Genomic DNA, 21,128 nt, shown 5'->3' with positions numbered 1-21,128 from the left:
TGAACCAAAATCATCACATTTAAAATAACCAAATACTTAAACCACAGTCTCTGTGTGCACTGAATTTATTTAATACACGAGTTTCACAATTTGAGTTGAAGTACTGAAATAAATGAACTTTTCCATGACATTCTAATTTATTGAGATGCACCTGTATACACACACATATAAAGAGAGACAGGATGACCATCAGAAGAGCTCTTTTACTGAATAAACATTGTTCCTTTAGAAATTAACAACATTGCTGTAAAACGGCAAAAATAAAGGGCAAATAACAATTACAAATTACAGTGTTTACACCATGCATTGAACATTATTGACCCTTTTTCTTTTAAATTGAAGCATTAAATAATACAATAATAAATAAACCAAGAGCTCAAAGCCCAAAAGGAAAAAACCAAACCAAACCAAATGACAAGAACACACTTGCTGAGACCTGATTTAATGTAACAAATATTTCCCCTTTGTTCAACATGATCTCCTGAAAATATTTCATGCAACTGAAAAATTCCTATGACTCAAAAGTACACCAGGATATATATATATATATATATATATATATATATATATATATATATATATATATATATATATATATATTCTTAATATTGGCATCAAAACACTAAACAATATATCAGCTTTCTTTGTACAATGTGGCACCAAATGTATACAAAACACAGGTCCTCATCTTGAAACTGAAATCAACAGCATAGGCAAATGCACACGTGTATTAAAACTTTTCCCATGTAACAGAACTTGTGGTTTATGAAATAAGAAATGTTGGAACTGATCTGACAAATCTCAACAGCACAAGCCAGAATTGTGGCTACAAATCTGATCTTTTCCATGACGCAACACATAATACTACACTTTTCTTCTTTTTTCTCTTTTTTTAAGTAGGAGCTTTGATTGTTTTAACTGCAAGTCAGAGACTTACTTACAAAAATAAGTTTTTTGAGTGTAAACTTTTCTCCAAAGGCACTGCTACTGAATGGGCCCAACAGTGCGCTAATTCAGAATCGTGGCTTCCTCTGAAATGGGACGTCCCGTTCCCTCTGGCCCGTCACTTTCACAACAATCATGCTACACTTTTGCTCCACAGTATTATTCCCTACTACAATATGCAATCTTATCCACTTTCTCTTCCTTAAATCTCTCACTGCCTTAGAGATCCATTTTAAACATGTGATCAAATGTGCAAAATGCGGGACGAAAACATGACGAAAACCAAAAGAAACACTTTCTTGGTAAAGAAAATACTATAAAAATAACCCAAATAAACTATTAAATAATTATTTTGCACATGCCCACATTTAACTTGCAACTAGAGGAACTAATACTGACATTTGTGCTTCAATTACACCAAATTACTCTTGCAAAGAAAGAAAGAAATACCCTGTGCCTGCAATTATATTCCTAACAATATCCAAACAAGGCCATCATTTTACCCTCTAAAGTCTAAACCTAACAGATTTTTTACAAATGGTAAATTTAGTTTGCTACAATATTCATGAGTGATGCATATTTATGAATGACTGCAAGGCACACATGCTAACATCTATAGCATGCTGCAGATCAGAGGGCTCATCCAGTCCCTGCTACACACCAACACAATAAAAGGTTCAAAATGATGAAAGGCAAGATTACCTCGACAAGAGCAGGCCATAATCTGAATTCTCCAGCCTCTAGTACAAAGAAATATCTTCTGATGACAGTTACTCCATTCACTCACTTCACTGCAGAACAATGGCAATTTTGTGAAATAGTGGACTATGAACTACTTTAAAAGGTTGAAAAAAAATAATACAAATAAAAAAGAATTTGTCTCCAACTTTCCATGGACACATTGAGGTTTTTGTGTATGTATATATAAAGAATACTTGGGCAGTGATCCCTTTATGATAAAAAAACAAAAACAAATGTCAAATGTTTTCGTGCATTTCAAAATACTATGTAGTTTTTTTCCCCCAAGGACAAAAGTGCCTTCACTTTTCACATTTAGTTGTAAAAGGTTACAAAAATATTCTAAAATACTCTAATATGTGCACTTGCTAAATGTAAAATACTTTTTTTAAATTTCTTGTGATATTTTAGTGTAAAACATACAACTAAACAACTGTAAAGGGACAAAAGTCTCTTGCTAGGATGATCACATCCATCCACATTACAAGAATAGTACTAATACTGTAATGAATGTGTTTTAAACACTGTTGAGAATATCAAAAAAAAAAGAAAGAAAACTGGGCTTCTTTGAGTAGGTTGTAGGTAACCATCATACGTCTCTCAAATTGTCCATGAAGTCCATACAAAAAACAGTAACATTTAGTGGGATACTGGGAAATGGACTGAGGAAATGTAACCTGTGTGCAAGGAATGTATATTCACTACAGTATTACTTTCAATGCCCACAAGCTCCAAACAAAAACCTAAAAGCTCTTTCACATGACTCAAATCAGCATTCCCCCAATGCACAGAACCGCATTTTGTGAAGCTTGAAGCTACAGCATTACCCTCAGCACAGGGTGAACGTTAACACAATACTAAAATTTCAAATTGGTTGCACCATTTATTACTGATTTGTTCAAAGTGCAGCCATTGAAACGGTCAGCAATCCATGCCATGCCTTCTCTTATCGGCCATCATTGATTACAGCAAGTTTTTCGACAATTACCTGAGCTGTAAGGTCATGTCAACGTGGACACTGGCTGACTGCATTAAACCCTGCTCTAGAGACTATCACGTAATGTAAAAGGCCAGGAAAGAAAATCCAAATAACCATGTCCTTATTATGTTTTTAAGAGCCCTCAAAATATAGTAAAATACTGGTAAAACACTCACTATAATATTTGCAAACCACAAATACTTTTGTATGTACGTGACGTGGAAAAAAAAAATAGATATCATGGCCACAAATTAAAAAAGAAAATAATATTTCCTCAACTACTTAGTGTACTAATTCATTCACTCATTTTATTTTTTAATTGTGGCCATTTTGTACTAAATTATTTGCTCATTTTAATTTAGTCGAATCATGGCCAAGTTATATGAATTTGTTCCTCACTTTAATTTAAAACATGGCCAGGTATAAATTAATTCAATTGTTTCAGTTAATTCATGGCCACATTGCACTAACTTCTTCCCACATTTTAATTTAGTTAAATCATGGCCACAATTTAACAAGAGAACAAATCAGTACAACGTAGCAACAATTTAACTAAAATAAGCAAATTAAGTTGTGAATACATGTTCTTCATTTTTTGTTCTACTGATGTCATGGGTGGGGTGCTGTACTTTTGAATAGCTGCCAATGGAAAAATATGCTTTTTGGAAGCACTGTATCTACCTTCCAAGACTTAGCTAACTAGCCAAACATTGATCCTCTGGACATGAGCCATGTGAAAGAGCCTTTATAAACAGCATCGTGTGAAAGAACCAAGCAGCAGGAACTCCTATTGCCCTGTTTCTTGTGCTGTGAAAATCTTGTCAGCACCTCAGTAAAGTTGACAATCAGCGTATCACTCATGTACCAGCTTCTCTGGTTTAGAATACCCAAACAGTTTAAAATCGCCCTCATAGAGCCTGTACAGCTCTTTTCTGGACTCCAATGGTATGTTGGCAAACCAATCGCGCTCCCAACTGCTGACCGTTCGATTGCGATGACTTTGTGGGAACTCGACAACATTGTCTACACGGAGAATCCGCAACAAATGCTCAGCGTCCTCGTCCAAGGTCTCCAGCTTCCCCACGAAATCATAATTTATCTGGCAGGGATGGCACAGACGGTACATTTGTCTCCAGTGCTCATTAAAAGGCATCTCTTTCTCAGTGTTAGGATCCAGTAAATACTGAACGAAATTGGAGAAAGACGGTCGAATCCCAGCGGCAAAAGCGTCCACGACTGATGCCGGTGGATCCGAGTAATTGCTGAATTTTCTCAACATGGTGACGGCGAATCTTTTGTAGAAGTCCTCGTTCTCTTGTTCGAATTTGTTGCGATAGGCAGAGATCAGTCGCACGAAAGGGATCCCTGACGAACAAAAACTTGGTGTATTTCTTAAGCTTGATTTTCATGAGGTGCCGAGAGAACTTTCCATAGCGCTTCCAGAACTTGTTGAAGGTGAAGTGCAGGCTATTGTTGTGGATGAGCTCCTGAGGAACATCTAGAGGGTCTTGGTAGGGCACGCCGTCCAATAACAGGCTCTCGCTCAGCACGATCATGATGCGCTTCCAGTTTGTGCAGGCCACCTTGGGAACATAACAGTAAATGATCCCATGCCTGTCGTCCACGATGAGGTGATCCAACTCTTTATTGGGTATGTCATCAAAAGTCCTGTTCTTTCCCGGGAAGTCAAAGTAACTTTTGTTACTGCACACATCTTGGATCAGCTGCTTTCTACTGTCCTGCCTCTGTTTTTTCTCAGGGTCAATTGGCCTCAGATGGATCTTCCACTCTCTTCTTGGGATGAATTTCTCCTCTGATTTCTCAGAGGACTGATTGTGAAGGTCTCCAGGGGGCGGTTCTCCTCTCACCTGTTCCGTGGGGTCTGCGGTTCCTTCTAAAAACTGGTTGACAAAAGCATCTATGTCTGTCAAAAAAGAGCTCTCTTTGTCTTCCTCTACTTTCTTTTCAGGGCCACGACGGCTCTGTGGAGAGAGGCGGGACGGATGGGGTCCGGAGATGGTTGTGTGCAGGTAAAAATTAGAGGCCCCCACATCATCCCAGTATATGATTATAAGAAGAATCATGAAGACGGCACCCACAATCATAAAAATGCGGAACAGTCTGGACTTTCCCATTTTGGTTGACTTTGAGTGAGAAAGAGCCATTCTCACCTCAACTCCATTACACTATCGACAGCCCAGACTGCATTCATCTTAGTCTGAAGTAGAGAAAAACAAATCAGAATAGGGAAGTCAAGAGTGTGTCAAACCTGTTTGCTTCAATGTTTGGCAATATTGTGGTTCTATTTATGCAATAAAAAGTGACATTTCATATTCTCTTTATATGACACAGCATTTACATTTCTTTATTAATGGTTAATCGTGATTGAGAGGTCAAATATTTTTGTATAACGAGATCAAACTATAATGTCACTGCTCACCATGACAGTGCTATATAATATTATATTATATAATATAATATAATATTATATTATATATATAAAGGGACATGGTTCAAACTGTTTATGTTACACTGATTTCATAAATGAATATGTATTTTCTTAAAAATGTATTTGTTCTCTGCTGTTGGTGTATTAATCAAGGAACATTGTCTATTTAAGGATATAGTATACTGTGTGTTGAGGCAATCAAAAACATGTTTTGCACCCAAATTCAAATGATTTGTTGTTGTTATGTCTTTCGCAAACTTTCGGCTTATCTTAACTATCTTTTACACAGACATTATTTCAATAACAAAAAGTCCAGTGTCCATAAAAGTACTAAATGCTTAATAGTAAACGTTTATAAACATTTAAAATATAATGAATAGTTTATACTTTAGCTTGGGTACTGTAAAAAACATGAACAAATGATTAATAAATGATTAGGAAAGATTGTGAATTCAGGTCATTTAGGACACTTTTGGCCATTGAGATGATTGGGGATAAGTGTCTTAATATGTACTAAATGATTAGTAATGTTTAGAAACATCTACAAATAATAAATAGTTTCAACTTTAGATTGGGTACTGCAAAAGCATGAAAAAGTTATTAATAAATAAGATTTGTAATAATTTCTATTTCAGTTTAAAAATAAATAATAATATGTTAATCATTGTGTAACGTTTATTAAGCTCATTATTTAATATTAACAAGCACATTATCTCATACTTATAGCTTTGTAATAAACTAATGATCAGTTAAGCATTATGTAATGTTTATTAATCATTTATTAATGGAAGTTAATACAGTGTGTTACTGTATTAAAATACCAGATGTTTTAGTTCAAACTGATTTATTTAGTAAGTAATGCAATGCAATCGCTGACGAGGGTTATTCTGGGGTCTCATATCACCCAGAAAGGGTTTACAGGCTGCTTACCAAATAATACACAGACATGAAATACTGATATCATTATAATACTTGTAGAAAGCGCAGGGACAGAATGTAAAAACCGCTTCACAAGAAACAGTAAATTTCCACTTATTATCACCGCATTATTGAAACAGAAACGTTACAAAGGCTTGGAACATTTGGCTTGTTACAAACCAAACGGCTGATAACGCACAGCTATTGGCTCATTTCGTGACTGAATTAAATAACGTCACAGCACAACACAGTGACGTTGGCTACAAACAAAATATGCGTGCGTAGTAGCGTGGCGTAATAATCGCAAAAAGAAAAAAATGAAAAAGATTTATGATTATTTATATATTTAAATCCGGGTCAATTATAATTCCGAGAACTCAAAATACACTGAACAGCTGCACATTTGCCACGCTCATTTTAAAGGCAAAAGGGACCCGTCACATTCAGCTTGACACAATGCAGCTCTTTCACATCATCTCTGACTCTGGGAGGAAGCTGCACATATTCGAGCTTATACGCGAAAACTCCTGCTAAGCCATTCATATATGCATACTCTGCTATGTAGCCGATTTCGGCTAAACCGGGTGATTGTGTTGATTGATTTTCATTGACAAAATGAAGATATTAAGTCAAATCTAGAGCAAGTGCAAAGACGCTCCTAACCACTTTTTGTTCCACGGGAAGTCGTCAAGCTAACGTTACTCATTGCCTGTGATTTCAAGACTCGTCTGTAATTCGAGCTGACGGAGTTAAAAGACTGCTGTGTTTAGTATGATATGATCGAAATAACACTGTAGTGTGTCTAAACATGGCTGTAACGACCATAGTCTCACCTCGTCGTCATCGCAGGAGTCTGGATTTCTCGGCGGACAGACAGCGTCAGATGAGGAGGGATGTGTGCGCTCGCGCGCTCTGGGTGTTGACACAGCAGCGCTTCACTGCTCAGCGCAGATGTCGCGAGATTTCCAAGTGCACGCAGGCTTCTGCTACTGAACCGTACAATGATGGTATTTGTCAGAGTATACATAGAGTACATGCTCTACCAAACCTTCCTAACATTCCCAGAACTTACACTTTATAGAGAGAGAAAAAAAGAAAGAAAAAAAAAAGAAATTATATATATATATATATATATATATATATATATATATATATATATACGGCAGCATCATGACATGTTCTGTTATTAACATACGCAACAAGTTAATTATAACATTAAATTAAGCTCATGAAACCATTTAAATTAAAAAGTGAAAGAATGTAATTCTCTTTTTGCCAAAAATATGAGAACAGGACACACTATGGGGGCTCATCCATCTTTCAATGGGGGCAAAACATTACTTAAAATGATGTAAAGACCAAAAAAAGAAGGAAATAAAAATTAAGACATAAAAATAAAAATGATGTGAGGTGACATTCTTTAACGAGACTTCTTTAAAGATATATATATATGAAAAAGCTTTAGTGATGCTTTTTATAATGAAAAAAAAGTGTAGATATGCATCCTTAGACAAAAATATTAAATACATTATGAGATTGTAATCAGATTTTCGTAAAGTTTTGTAATTTCTTTAAAAAATCATTGTTCTTCAATTAATCAGGGATTAAAATTGCATATTCAGATTATAAAAGAATGAATTAAACAATAAAAATGCTAAATACATTTAAATGTAATTGACAATAAATGTGATCAAGAGGACCAATAGAAGGAATCCATAAAAAATGTTGCATAATACTTCATATTTAACATCCATCTAGATTTACTTTGGACTTTCCCCAAAATCCCTCAATTTTACAATACAAAAACTTTGTTATTCATGTCCAAATAATATTTGCAATCATATGCATCATGTTCTTTTGCCTTAAATTTAACGAGAGAGAAAACCAACAGCCGCTTGAATTTCAGTTCATCTTTATTCCCTTGCTGTGCATTTAATATCAGGTAATCTGAATGGAGGAGGATACAGACCACTGTAGTGCCATTTTTGCACACTAGAGTACAAGTTCGCCTTTTGGAAAATCTTAGGAAACAAAATGTTTTCCTTCTGTGAGATGATGGAAAAACAGTTTGTGGCATATTGTGCCATGGTAAGACCCTTATGATGAGGTAGATCAACCAAAGGCAAGAACAGGAACGCGTTATGATCAGATCCACCAAGAGCAGGCCTGAATGATGTTGGCAGGGTGGATTCTCCCAGAGCTGGATGATTTTGTTAAAAAGCAGCAGTCAACAGTGGCACAAAATTCTCCTTCCGCAGTGACCAGTATTAAGAGGCACTTGACTGACGATAACAAGGAAAACTCTTCTAGGGGATGCCTCAATTTTTTTCTCCAATGATAGTCCACACTCCTCCACTAAAAACGGATACTGAAAATAAGGAAAAAATAAAATAATTATGACTGCATCAAGGTATTTCAAATAGCATAGCAGAGTCATATTGCTACACACACAGCACCTGCTGTTGGAATTACAGATCTCCAATGGGAATAATTTCTTCATTGATGAAAAACTCAATGGTCTCTTCCTCCCAGTCATCGATATTGCTTTCCAGCTCATCAGTGTCCACTCCTAGAAAAGATCAGCAAATACAGAGATTACTAAAATGGTCTTATACTAAATCTCTAGTGCTGGGCTGTCACAATCATAAAATTTTTGCTGATAATTAAAAGTCATAACTGTATAATAAATCAATAACACATATGGAATGCCATGAATAAATTATAAAAATGAATACTAAAACAAGAGGCCAGATAAAACAGCCCAAAACATTTGTCAACCAGACTGAATGGCTGCATAGCTTTGGTTACAAACTGTTACACTGTCTGTAGCCATGTACCATTTGGTTAGGCCACATGTATATTTAGTCACTATTGATGGGAATGTGCAGCTGTGGTTGTCGAAGTTTTAATGAGGAAACAGATTTTTTTTTTTTTTTTTTTACATTTCTGAAATTAGTACATTTCATTGCCATTTCTTTTTTTCAAATCCAGATTTACCATGTCAAAAAGTAATCTGGCTGTTCCATTTCCATTTAGTTTAAAATTAAAACGTTGGCTCAAGTGAAACTTTTCAAAAAGTTAAATGCATGTGTCAATTTTTTAGCTGCTGCAATTGAATTTCACACAAATGTTGATTACCTTTTTTTGTTTGCAGAACCAAGAATTCAAACATATGCTTTTAAACCTACTGAGAAAAGGCCCTACATATGACAGATAATTAGGTCCAATGGTTCAATCACTGGCTAAAAACACACTGCTGCACCAGAGAGAGACGTCTTACTGGTTTAAATTCTTACATTTATATGAATTTATAGCATGGGGTGGTTTTGGCGCAGTGTATAAGACATATGCCTTTGGTGTGAGAGACCCAGGTTCGAATCCACTGTGAGACTCCAATGTGTTCCTGAGCAAGACACTTAACCCCTAGTTGCTCCAGAGGCATGCAACCTCTGACATATATAGCCATTTTATGTTGCTTTGGATAAAAGTGTCAGCTAAATGTAAATGTAATAGCAGTGGTCCTCAACCCATTATCCACAACAATATGTGAACAATTAACAATCACAGATATTGACTTTTACCATTGTTTTTCTTCACAATTTCTGCCCAATACAATATTTTAAATCTTGGTATAGCTATAAAAATGTATATTCATATAATGTATAAAACTGCCCATTGTTTTATAAAACACCAGGGCATTAATTTACAGATCTAGAAAACATCTCAAGGCCCCCTTAGAAGGCCCTCCGGTTGATTTATAGTATTTGGAGCATAAAAGTTCTTCATTTGTCCGGCAAAGTGATTACATAACTCAAAGATTAAACATTGCAGTTATGTCTAAAATCCTGGTTGGATCAATTATTGCAAACTGATAACACATGATTAATACAACAGGTCTAGGGGTGTAACGGTTCACAAAATTCACGGTTCGGTTCGATACGATACACTGATGTCACGGTTCGGTTCGGTTCGATACGTTTTAGATACAGCAAAATGTAAAAACATCTCAACTTTTCAGAATGCCGCAAGCGCACCGCGGGTCATGTGACAAGAACCAACCAATCAGCTTCATCCTTTCCCGTAACAACGTTGAGAGCTCAGCCAAGATGAAGGAACAGCTGATCATAGTTGTATATGGATTGCAATTTTGAAATAAATTCAGTAGCAGAGCTACTGCATGCGATTTTTAGAGCTGCAAATCCATTTATCCTTCGCTGAAATTTCCGCGTCTCATGGAGAGAGCACGTCATTGTTGCTTAGCAAAGACAGACGCCTCAGGAGAAAGACGCGCTTAGCGTTTTCCATGCGTTTTTAGGCACGATATGTGAACGGCCCCTAAGGCGCTCGCTCACTCAGCACGCGCTGAAGGCTCGTTGCAAAATGTCTAATGCATTTAACAGACCAGAAATATAAGATCCTAAAATAACCAACAGGTCTGGTGTTTGGGTTGGATTCCCTGTAAGCTATAGTGTCTAAATGCTGCAGGGATAGTTTGCTGCGTGCATGTTTCTCCTTTTTTTCGTCTTTTCCCAGATAGTACTGACGCATATATCCCAGATATTCCCGCTGGTGTTTTTTTTTTTTTTTTTTTTTATTCCCGCTGGTGTACCCTGTCATGTTGCAGATGCGACATACCGTTGTTTATTTATCCACCACTCTCTTGCCATCACCATTATAGCTTAAAGGGAATCCAAAGTGCACCCAAACACCAGACCTGTTGGTTATTGGGGGATCTTCTCATTTCTAGTCTGTTAAACGCATTGGCTATTTTGCAACGAGCCTTCAGCGCGTACTGAGTGAGCGAGCGCCTGCTGAGTAGCCTAACATAAACATATAAGATGGTGTTTTTTTCTTCTTCGGGAGTGTCAGGGGCGTTGCCTGTTACGTTGTTTGGGTTATTGGGCTACCTTGTTGAACGCATAACATTATATTTCTTTCTCTCTCTTTTTTTTTTTTTTTCAAATATAATTAATTACTCCAACGAACCGTTCGGTATACATAATGCGTACCGCGTACCGAACCGAAAGCGTCGTACCGAACGGTTCAATACGAATACGCGTATCGTTACTAGAGCTGAAACAACGAATCGATTTAATCGATTAAAATCGATTATTAAAATAGTTGTCAACTAATTTAGTAATCGATTCGTCGCTAAATAAATTTTATTTGCCATAAGCGGCTCATTTCGTGCATATTTCAAATCTGCGGTGACCAAAGTGTGGCAGTAATGAGCCACCGGAGGTTTTTACTCAGCCAGTACAGCAGGTGAAGTAGCGAATAGCCAATAGCTGGCCTCGTTTTATGTCACGTGCTTCCCGAACAGCGTCTCTGCAGCATTCAGCGGGAAGTGGGAGTACTTTACTTTGAGCCTTCAAAATGAAGAGTAACCTGTAAACTCTGCACTACTGAACGGTTTAAGGGGCCGTTCACACATCGTGTCTTTTGCGTGCTCAAGTTCGTTATTTCCTATGTAGGCGCGCAGTATGCACTCTCATAATGGAAGCGACGCGGTCGCGACACGCACGCGGTGCGATGCGCCCGTTTTTCCAGGCGCGTCCACACCGCATCCATGTATCCTTTGCTGAAATGTCCGGGTCTTCATGGAGAGGGCACGTCATGGAGAGAGCACGTCATGGTTGCTTAGCAAAGGCAGACGCCTCAGGGGCGTTTTCCAACTAGCGTTTTCCACGCGTTTTTAGGTGCGATATGTGAACGGCCCCTAAGAATTTTATTTGTGCAGATTCTCCAGTACAAGGTTGTTTGCAAATGTTTAGTCGTAAAAGCTGATAACATTGCTTTTTAACAGTTAACATTTTTTTCACAAGCTTTACAAACATGTTATGTGATCAGTTTGTCGTTTACCAGTTCATAATTCAGACTTGCAGCCTAATTATGACTGAATGAGAGAGGTAAATGTTTGAGTATATTTAAAATGCACTTCTTTTCTAAGTATTCACTGCTCTTTTTCACACAGCAGGTTTTTTGTGTGTGTCCCAATTTTTTTTTTCTGGACAACCTTCTGATGGATTTTACTTCCATTCAGGTTTCATGCCATTGGCACTTTTTTTCGAAGGATTGTTTACAATTTCACAGCATAAGCTATAAAGCTTTTTCCCAGTAAATAATAAAATACAATGCACTGCAATTTTATTCTGTTTTATCCTTATACTTCGTGAAAAATATGTTCTCAAAGATTCCTTAAGCTTTGTTTGGGATGTTAAACTACTTTGGGAGCTCTAAGGACTGCCATGGTGAAAACAATATTTGAAATCTTGTGAATTTTGCTAGAGTATGGGTCAGTGTTTTGATTGCAGAAGAGTTCGACAAAGGATTACTAACATAATAAAACAACTCCAGGTATATTTTTGATGAGGATATGACAATGCAAAATGGTTAAAATCTCTTAAAAATCTATGCTGAATGATAAAGACCCTTTATTAATAATTTACTTGGGGAAAAAATGGAAAAAACTAAAATATAAGTACATAAACCGATTAATCGATTAATCGTAAAAATAATCGACAGATTAATCGATTATCAAAATAATCGTTAGTTGCAGCCCTAATCGTTACACCCCTAAACAGGTCTATTCTAGAGAAAGGCATTGAAACTGTGCTTTGCAAAGCAGCCTGAGAGATGTCACTGATGGTTAATAAAAGTCTGAGCTGCTCTCTGCATTAGTTACCTCCTCTGAGTTCGAGGCGGAGAGGTCTCTGCTCGTTGTACATGTCCATGGCTCTCTCACGGTATTTGCGATAGTCTTCCATCATGGAACGTCTCTTGTCCACCAGTTCCTGTGAAGCACAAAGCGCTCTTTTAAATTTGATCACAGACATTTGATCCACATATGAATACAGTGTGTAAAAACACATCAAATTTATACCTTTGATGCCTTGGACTGACTGAGACGATCTTTCTGCTCAAAGATCTTGGAGTATTTCTTTAAGTCCTTCTTAATGAGCTGTGGGTTTCAAAAAGTAAAGTGGGATTAGAGTTCACTCTGCTTGACGAGTAATGAGAGAGAGCCTGCATCTGACCCCTTCTCACCTTTATTTGGTCTGCAGTCAGGAGAGAGGGTGGACGGGGTCTCCACAGCAGCTGGCAGAAACGCTCTTTGTTGTTCTTCTGCAGCAGACGGCCCTGGAAGGTCCACAGCCAAAAGGCATTGTCCACCTAAATTTTAAAACATAAATTAAGTCAATTTTATATGCATATCTGATTTGCATTTTCAGTTCATATAAAATAATAATAAACACTTCCTGTATTATATTTATATATTCTGAATGAAATCCAATATTTCTAATTCCTATAACAGGGTTTCTGCAGGATTTTTAAGCTAAAATTTAAGACCTGCACACATAAAATTAATACTATATGAGTGGGGTTGGGCAATGTCTATAGTACCATATTAAACTGTAAAGTTACTGTAAAAAGTATAATTTTTCACAAAAGTTTTCACAAAGACAACATGTTTTATAAAATGATAAACTTTACATTTCAGCCTTTAAACAATTTTTAAGAAAATGGATGAGTTTTTCTAAAAGTGTGCACCATCTTTGGAGTCAAATTCTCGCATTTGGGCTTTTACCGAGCAAATGAAACCAATATCAACAAAACTGATCTTTGCAATGCAGAGGAAACACAGAAGCGGCAAATACCGGCAGCAAGTCACTGTTTAGTGAGTCATTGTGTTTGAACTGAATCACTTGCATGGGCAATTCATTCAGAAACAAAACACTGTTGTGTTGTTCAGAGACGCAAAACAGCTCTGTGGCTGTGTTTGGAATGATTTTTGTTGAAGAAAGAGAGCAAAAACAGGAAATACAGTGTCTAAAATACAGTGTCTCTTAATATTAACTCCTTGTTTACTGAACTGTTGTATAAAATAAAAATCACATTTGTAACTATGCTGAATTTTAAAAAAAAAACTCCCTCTTCATGTGATATTAACTATATGAAAATATATAAATTTTCTGCCCCATCTCTTGAACTATGTGATCATTCTAAATGCCTTTTATTGACTGATTCATGCTGTCAAAGAATGCATACGTTGCACACCACTGTACTTTTTAGATTTTGATAATGCATTGTCTTCTTATTGATCCACCAGTTCACATTTAAATCTCTGCGTGCGCAGGGTAAAAACATGGGTTGATTTTCACATTAGTCTGAACTCTAAACAAAACAACAGTTTTATTGAAAATGCTCATTCATTCTCTGCCAGCAGGTGGAGAGTTTGGTAGAATATAACTGTTTCCCCGGTAACAGCAGAACACAACTGCAGCACACACCATCATAACCTTAGCCTTTTGAAGTTTAATCTTCACATTTAGCCATATCGCAATTCTGGTCTTTCCGTCCCCAAATTTAAGACCTCTTCAAAACAAAATTAAGACTTTTTATGGCCTTAAATTTGATAAAACTAAACTTTTTTTTTAAGAGCCATGGAAACCCTGAATAATTATATTGGTATTAATCATTGTAGGCGATCACTGATATATCGGTTGAGTGTGTGAACTAGGGCTGCACGACGTGTCGTTAAAGCATCAATATCGCGATGTACGAATCCACGATAGTCACATCGCAGGATGTGCGATGTGGGCTGTCGTAGTTGATCTGTTATTCATTAACTGTACGGGCCAGCTGCTCCCCGGCCCTTGACGAATGTGATTCGCGGATTAATTGCACAGCTTAACCATCATAGAGTGAAAGTTAATCATTGACAGGACTGAAAAACACATGCAAGTTTAACGGCAGAGAGAGGGAGCGCGAGAGAGACAGAGAGAGAGCGCGCGAGAGAGACAGAAAGAGAGAGCGCGTGAGAGAGACAGAAAGAGAGAGCACGCGAGAGAGACAGAAAGAGAGAGCGCGCAAGAGAGAGGGACAGAGAGAGCGCGCGAGAGAGAGGGACAGAGAGAGAGTGACAAAGAGAGGGCGCGAGAGACAGAGAGAGAGCGAGCCATCTTCAAACAAAATCAGAGGTGTTTAAATAATAAGCTTAAAATGCTAGTGGGAAGTGCTGGTAACATCACACTTTTAAATATTCAGTAAGACGTTTTTCAACACTAATATATAATATTTCCAATAGAATCAGATGAATCACCTTGTGGCTCCACCAGGAGACAGATGTCACAACATATCGTCCAGTGGGGTCCCATTCTACGTCTGAGGCCATGTAATGCTCTGCAATGTTCATCATGGTGCAGTCCGACGTGTCCACAAAAGCAAGAGCTCCATTCATGCTGCAGGATGAAACACAGAAAGTCATAAGAATGAACACTCTAAAACAAATTACTAACAAACACAGCATACTTAATGAGTACAGACCTCCTTAACCCAGCCAACACTAAAAAACTGCCCCTGTGGACTCCAGAAGATGCTATTTGCCTGTTGCTTGTCAAACATTTCTGAAACAATACATTTTTTGGTAAACCTTTAGATCACGTACATGCATACAAAACATCTGTAAAGAGGAATACATTCACAATGTGAACACTTACTTATTAAGTCAATTTTGCCATTGTTCTTCACATGGTAGAATGATACATTGATTCTGGGAGATTCACCATGAAGCACAGCAAATTTGCTGCCATTTGGTTCCCAAGCAAAGGCAATGATGCCCTCTATAAGACAGGCAGAGAAATCAGAAACAAGAGAAGGTATTGAAGACCCTAAGAAGCATGAAATGGCAACATAATGTCTTAAGATCCTTCTTACTTTACCTTTCATCTCCACCACATCCACAGGTACCTGCTTCTCTCTCATTCTGAAGATCTCAAAGTTGGTGACAACGCCCTAAGGTGAAAAAAAAAATCCTTTTTAGCAAATCCATGAAAAGTAAATATTTGAATTTATTGTCAAAGCACAGTTTCAAAGCAACTCTTTTACCTGTGTTCCTTTGGGTGTCCTGTCCACCTTCACACAGAGATAGTCTCCGTTTTTCTGCCAGTGAAGTTTGCAGTCCACAACATTAAACAGGTTGCGGACTCTGATCTCGTTCCTGGATGGAAGCTGCATGAGTGTTACTCTTGCTGGGATGTCCTTATCCTCAGGAACCCAGAATGCAATGATATTATCACCAGGTGACCAAGAGAAGTCTCTGTAAACATACAATTCATTTTACATTAAAATATGTCCAAAAAGTTTAGTACTTAGAATGATTTCTGAAGGATCAAGTCACACTGAAGACTGGATGTCTAATGATGATGAAAATTCTGCTATGACATCACAGGTATAAATTAAATTTCAAAATATTAAAATTGACAACTGTTAAAATTCTACAAATTGTTTCATAATATTATTGCTTTAACTGTGTTCTTCGATCAAATAAATAAAGCCTTGGAAATTTCTTTAAAAAAACATCCAAGGATTTTGAACAGCAGTGTATTTATGTTGTTAATTGTTTTATTCTACTCACTTAATTCCATTTATCTTCAAACTCTTCTTGTCCAAAAGACCCATTGACTAGAAAAAGGAGACAATATGATTTGTTAATTAAACAACTGAACTCTCAAATTCTCAAACCTTTTATCTGGATCACAAGTCACTTACTGGTGTCTCATAGATGCTCAGTGTGTCCTGCGTCATTCGGGCAAAGAACTTCCCGTCTGGACTCCACCTGAACAGAACAAGATTTAGATTACATACTTATATTAACATAATATGTTATAGTATGACTGTAATCAAACTGGCAACATGTGCCCTAAAAATCAACTCAGACCACACTTACTTGAAAATTGGCCAGTGGGCAGAGCTTTCACAGTGAAAGCCTCTTTTCTTCTGTCCTGTGAGAACATCCCAGATGATGATGGCCTGTGGGTCATCTTTAGTGTCCATAAGAGGGCTGAATGTTACAACATACCTGCAAAAACAAATTACATTAAAAACGTGTAATAGCAAAATAAATAAAATCAAATGCATCGGACTGTACAATGTAATACACAATGATACACTGAACAATATTCGGTAACACTTTAGAATAAGGTTCCATTAGTTAATGTTAGTTAACTCCTTTGTTAACATGAACTAAGCAAGAACAATCCTTCTACAGCATTTATAAGTCTTAGTTCATGTTAATTTCAACATTTACTAATGGATTATTTAAATCAAAAGTTGTGCTTGTTAACATTAGTTAATGCACTGTGAATTACCATGAACTAACAATGAATAACTGTATTTTCATTAACTAACATTAACAAAGATGAATAAATACAGTAATAAATGTATTATTCATTGTTTGTTCATGTTAATTAATACATTAACTAACATTAACTAATGGAACCTTATTCTAAAGTGTTACCCAATATTCTCCTTGTTTAAAGATCTCTTTAAAATACATGAAGTAGTGAATGAATGATTAATCTGCTGTTATTTGGTTATTATGATACGGTCACAATCGACTGACAACCAGGGTTATTACTGCTAACGAAAAACAAAAAATCATTACTTTAAAATAAACATTAACAAATACAATATTTTTTCTTTAACTTGAGTTACTAAAACCACTAAAACTAAACTAAAAAAAAAGAATTATATACAAACATTTATATATATATTTTCAATAAAAAAATTACAAAATATTAATGTCCTTCCATGTGCTAGTTCAATATAAACAAAGTCTTTTTTTATTTTATAAATAGAGTAAACATTCTGCATAATACATAATTTAGGTTTTCATTTAATCTCATCAACTCCTTAATAAATGTGTGTGTTTATAAATAAATAAACAGACTGAAAAAAAAAAATGAACCCATTTTTACCTCTCACAGGGTGAGAAATCAATGAGCTGAACCCCCTGATGACTGAACCTCTGGATCTGCTTGAACTTCTCACCGCCCCAAAGAGCAATGCCTCTCTGATGGAATGTGGCCAGATAGGTGCCTTTTGGAGACCAGCGCACGTATGTCTCGGTCCAGCGCTACAAGAAAAAAAAATACTGAATACAGTACGCACGGCCACGTGGTTATCATATTTAAAAGATGAATGGGTGAACGCACCGCTCTCTCCTCTACTTCAATAGGTTCCTTGACATCATTAGCAAATATGCCTGTTCTTTCACCAGAGTCATAGATTACACTGTACTGATCACGACAGTCAGGATCCTCCATCCAATGACGCAGATTCCCCTGAAACCAAAAGACCAACATTCAACCCAATACACAAACTTAAAAGCATGTTACCGTATTGCAGGGTTGGATTACACACAATCAGAACAGTTCTGAAGAGCAACTACTCACAAAATCTTTAAAGGGCTGCTTCTCAGGAGATTCCCACTCATCACTGATTGACATGTACCTATGAGAGATTTAGCATTGTTTAATTACACATCAACTATTTTTCTTCTCTTTGCCTAGTAAAACGGGACTTCTATTTTTCTACATTTTAATTGCAGAATGTGTTATTTACTATGCTGATATCAAACAGTGTGAAATCATCTATATCAGCCAGCCTGCTCTCAAACGTATTGGCATCATCATCCAACAACTGCTTATCAGTCAACCTCTATTTCAGACGTAATCCATTATTCGCATATGCTGTCAAACAACAGCATAATTTAAGATAACATACTTGTCAAAGTCTGTGAACAGGTTGACACGGAAAGTGTGCTGCTTGTCTAGCTTGTAGCCATCAGCGTTCTTCACAGCTTCATGAGCATGACTTGGTGCAGAGTACTCCAGGAAAATGTACCTGTGAAGACAAAACACATTCATTAAGACTCAAAGCATAACATTATTCTATCACGTTTTTTCCATATTAAGGATCTTATTGGTCAGTATTAACATATATAATAGATTACAAAAGCACTGTTATCAATGCATCTATTTCTAATATTCATAAGCTTTTTAATACTAGGTCAATGCATCAAAGACTATGCATCCCGGCTTCCAAGCGAACCAAAAGTTACCCCTTGGTCTTTCCATCTGCGAATGGGTAGAAGTCATTGGTGATTTTGCCAAACTTGGAGAAGATCTTCTGGATGACGTTCTTGAGTTTCTCCAGACGATCTGGTCCGACCTGAGGGACATTATCAACCACCACGACCGAGTCGATGCCATCAGCCTCCTGAGGTTTATCTCTGAGAACATCCCCCAGCAGCTCTGCACACGGAGACACCGTCCAATAAAAGACAAATTAGCATCTTAAACATGGCATGGACGAACAGATGCTACAGCACTTGCCTGAATTCAAGAGCACAAAAAGCTACTGACACAATGTTGCGCGCGCGTCTGTTTCCCTAAAGCTTTTGTCCTGCTCGCGCGCAGGCTGAACTGAAATACGGAAGCGTTAACTGGAATAAAAAAATGTTTAATCTAAACCTGAGCAGTTACGTGGAATTATATGTTACTAAACAATGAATCCGAATGGTGTTTGTGTTAGTATCGGACTGACATATTGAGTTTTAATGTTTACTGTGTGACTCGTATCTTGTTAGCAGGCGGGCTAAAGTGCAGGCCTCTCTTACCCTGATCACTGATGTCATCCACGAAATCCTCCGGATCACTGAACGAAGGCTCTTCTTCTCCGTCGTCATACTCCATTTCGTCCTCCATATTATTCGTGTCTCGCATTTAGAGATCGATTCCTGTCAGTCTGGGCGTGTGAAAAGACGCGGGTAAATGTCAGTGCATGAATCCAAAGCTTTGACTCACTCGGCCATGTGCACAGCAGCCGGCGCCTACCACCGCCGCGAGCGAGAGAAGGACCGTACCATGTGTGCGGAGCGCGGGGGAGGGCTCTAATTGAGAGTTTCGTAGTAATACACAACACAAATTTAAAAGCACGATGACGGTTGAATTTAAAAAAAGAGTATATGTCCTTATAATATTATTCCTGTTGTCCAAATGCGTAAATTTACTATAAATTATGACATGCATGACCCTTTTTAATAATCAACATGGTCTTTCCCTTTGCTTTTCTCCTTCTACTTCCTGTTCATGTGACAAGTATCTTCCGTCCGAATATGTGTACTACTGTCCATGTTCTGAACTAACGTTAATGTAGTATGCAAAAATTGATAGAGAGACAGACAGACAGACAGGCAGACCGATAGATAGATAGATAGATAGATAGATAGATAGATAGATAGATAGATAGATAGATAGATAGATAGATAGATAGATAGATAGATAGATAGATAGATAGATAGATAGATAGATAGATAGATAGATAGATAGATAGATAGAACAGTTGTGACTGTGTACATTGAAACATCACACCCCAACATATACGCAAGAATGGCAATATTATAGCCCAGTATATAATTTAATCATGACGATCAACCTTTTATATAAGTCGCCATATTGATGCTAATTGTTTCTTATTTAAAACAATCAAAAATCATACTAAAGTGGTAGGTAGGTATCCTGTGCATCAAAAAGTGACGCCAAATCGTCCTGACCAAGCGTCGCTAGAAACAGAAACGAGGTAATGGAGCCCATACAGCCATTCAGCGTAAAGTAAACTTTGACATATTATACCCAAAAATTCTTCATACAGTGGACTACCAATAAAACTGATTGAAAAGAAACTTGGGACCAAAAATTATTCAGACACTTTGACCTTTTGTTTAAGTGTTTTTTTTTTTTTTTTTTAATTGTTAATGCGACCTTTTCACACCACAGATTGAAAAAAATTAAGCATTGCTTGGTAATTGGTCAACAAACTATTGATAGTTGTGTTGTGTAAATATTGTCATACTAACAGTCTGAATTTTTGGTTGATTGTAATCCATTACATACCATTCTATCAAAGTTATATGATATTATCAAGATGTATTTGTTCTGACAGTTTACCTTTGAGTTCTTGTAATATTTTATTACCACTTTCTAAACTATAGCAAATTAACTGTGATAATCTTAGAAATGTTAAAGGTGTCTGAATAAATTTTGGTTTAACTGTATATTTAATTTTTACAGTGAAGGCTAAAGTGCTTTTGTACATTTGACTATTCAGTTTCGGTACCTGGACACCTACAAACCTGAAGAAAAGAAAAAGCATAACCATTGTGTAAATAGCAAAAGTAAATAAATAGAACAAACATACAAATTATACAATTTCAAACAGGGCCCAATTGTACAAACTGCACCGGGGCCCCGCAAA

General features: G+C 36.9%; 1 protein-coding gene and 1 pseudogene across 1 annotated transcript; both read right to left on the bottom strand.

The window, feature by feature from the left end:
• Positions 1 to 285: 285 nt before the first annotated feature.
• On the bottom strand, positions 286 to 7,070 carry LOC113050143 (carbohydrate sulfotransferase 12-like; annotated as a pseudogene).
• Positions 7,071 to 7,924: 854 nt separating this feature from the next.
• On the bottom strand, positions 7,925 to 19,741 carry LOC113050134 (eukaryotic translation initiation factor 3 subunit B-like). The gene is given in 20 exon segments (XM_026212839.1): positions 7,925 to 8,397; positions 8,486 to 8,598; positions 12,715 to 12,823; positions 12,913 to 12,990; positions 13,077 to 13,202; positions 15,133 to 15,271; positions 15,357 to 15,382; positions 15,384 to 15,436; positions 15,530 to 15,652; positions 15,752 to 15,824; positions 15,918 to 16,128; positions 16,447 to 16,493; positions 16,581 to 16,647; positions 16,759 to 16,890; positions 17,789 to 17,946; positions 18,026 to 18,154; positions 18,266 to 18,323; positions 18,597 to 18,716; positions 18,934 to 19,126; positions 19,492 to 19,741. Coding segments are annotated over 19 exon segments (2,049 nt in total). The 5' UTR covers positions 19,598 to 19,741; the 3' UTR covers positions 7,925 to 8,397; positions 8,486 to 8,497.
• Between the last annotated feature and the right edge of the window lie 1,387 nt (positions 19,742 to 21,128).

The sequence above is a fragment of the Carassius auratus genome, chromosome 3 (assembly GCF_003368295.1).
Source record: "Carassius auratus strain Wakin chromosome 3, ASM336829v1, whole genome shotgun sequence".
NCBI classification, from domain to species: Eukaryota; Metazoa; Chordata; class Actinopteri; order Cypriniformes; family Cyprinidae; genus Carassius; species Carassius auratus.
Note: the sequence above shows the minus strand (reverse complement) of the source record. Positions and strands in the feature narration are given on the sequence as shown.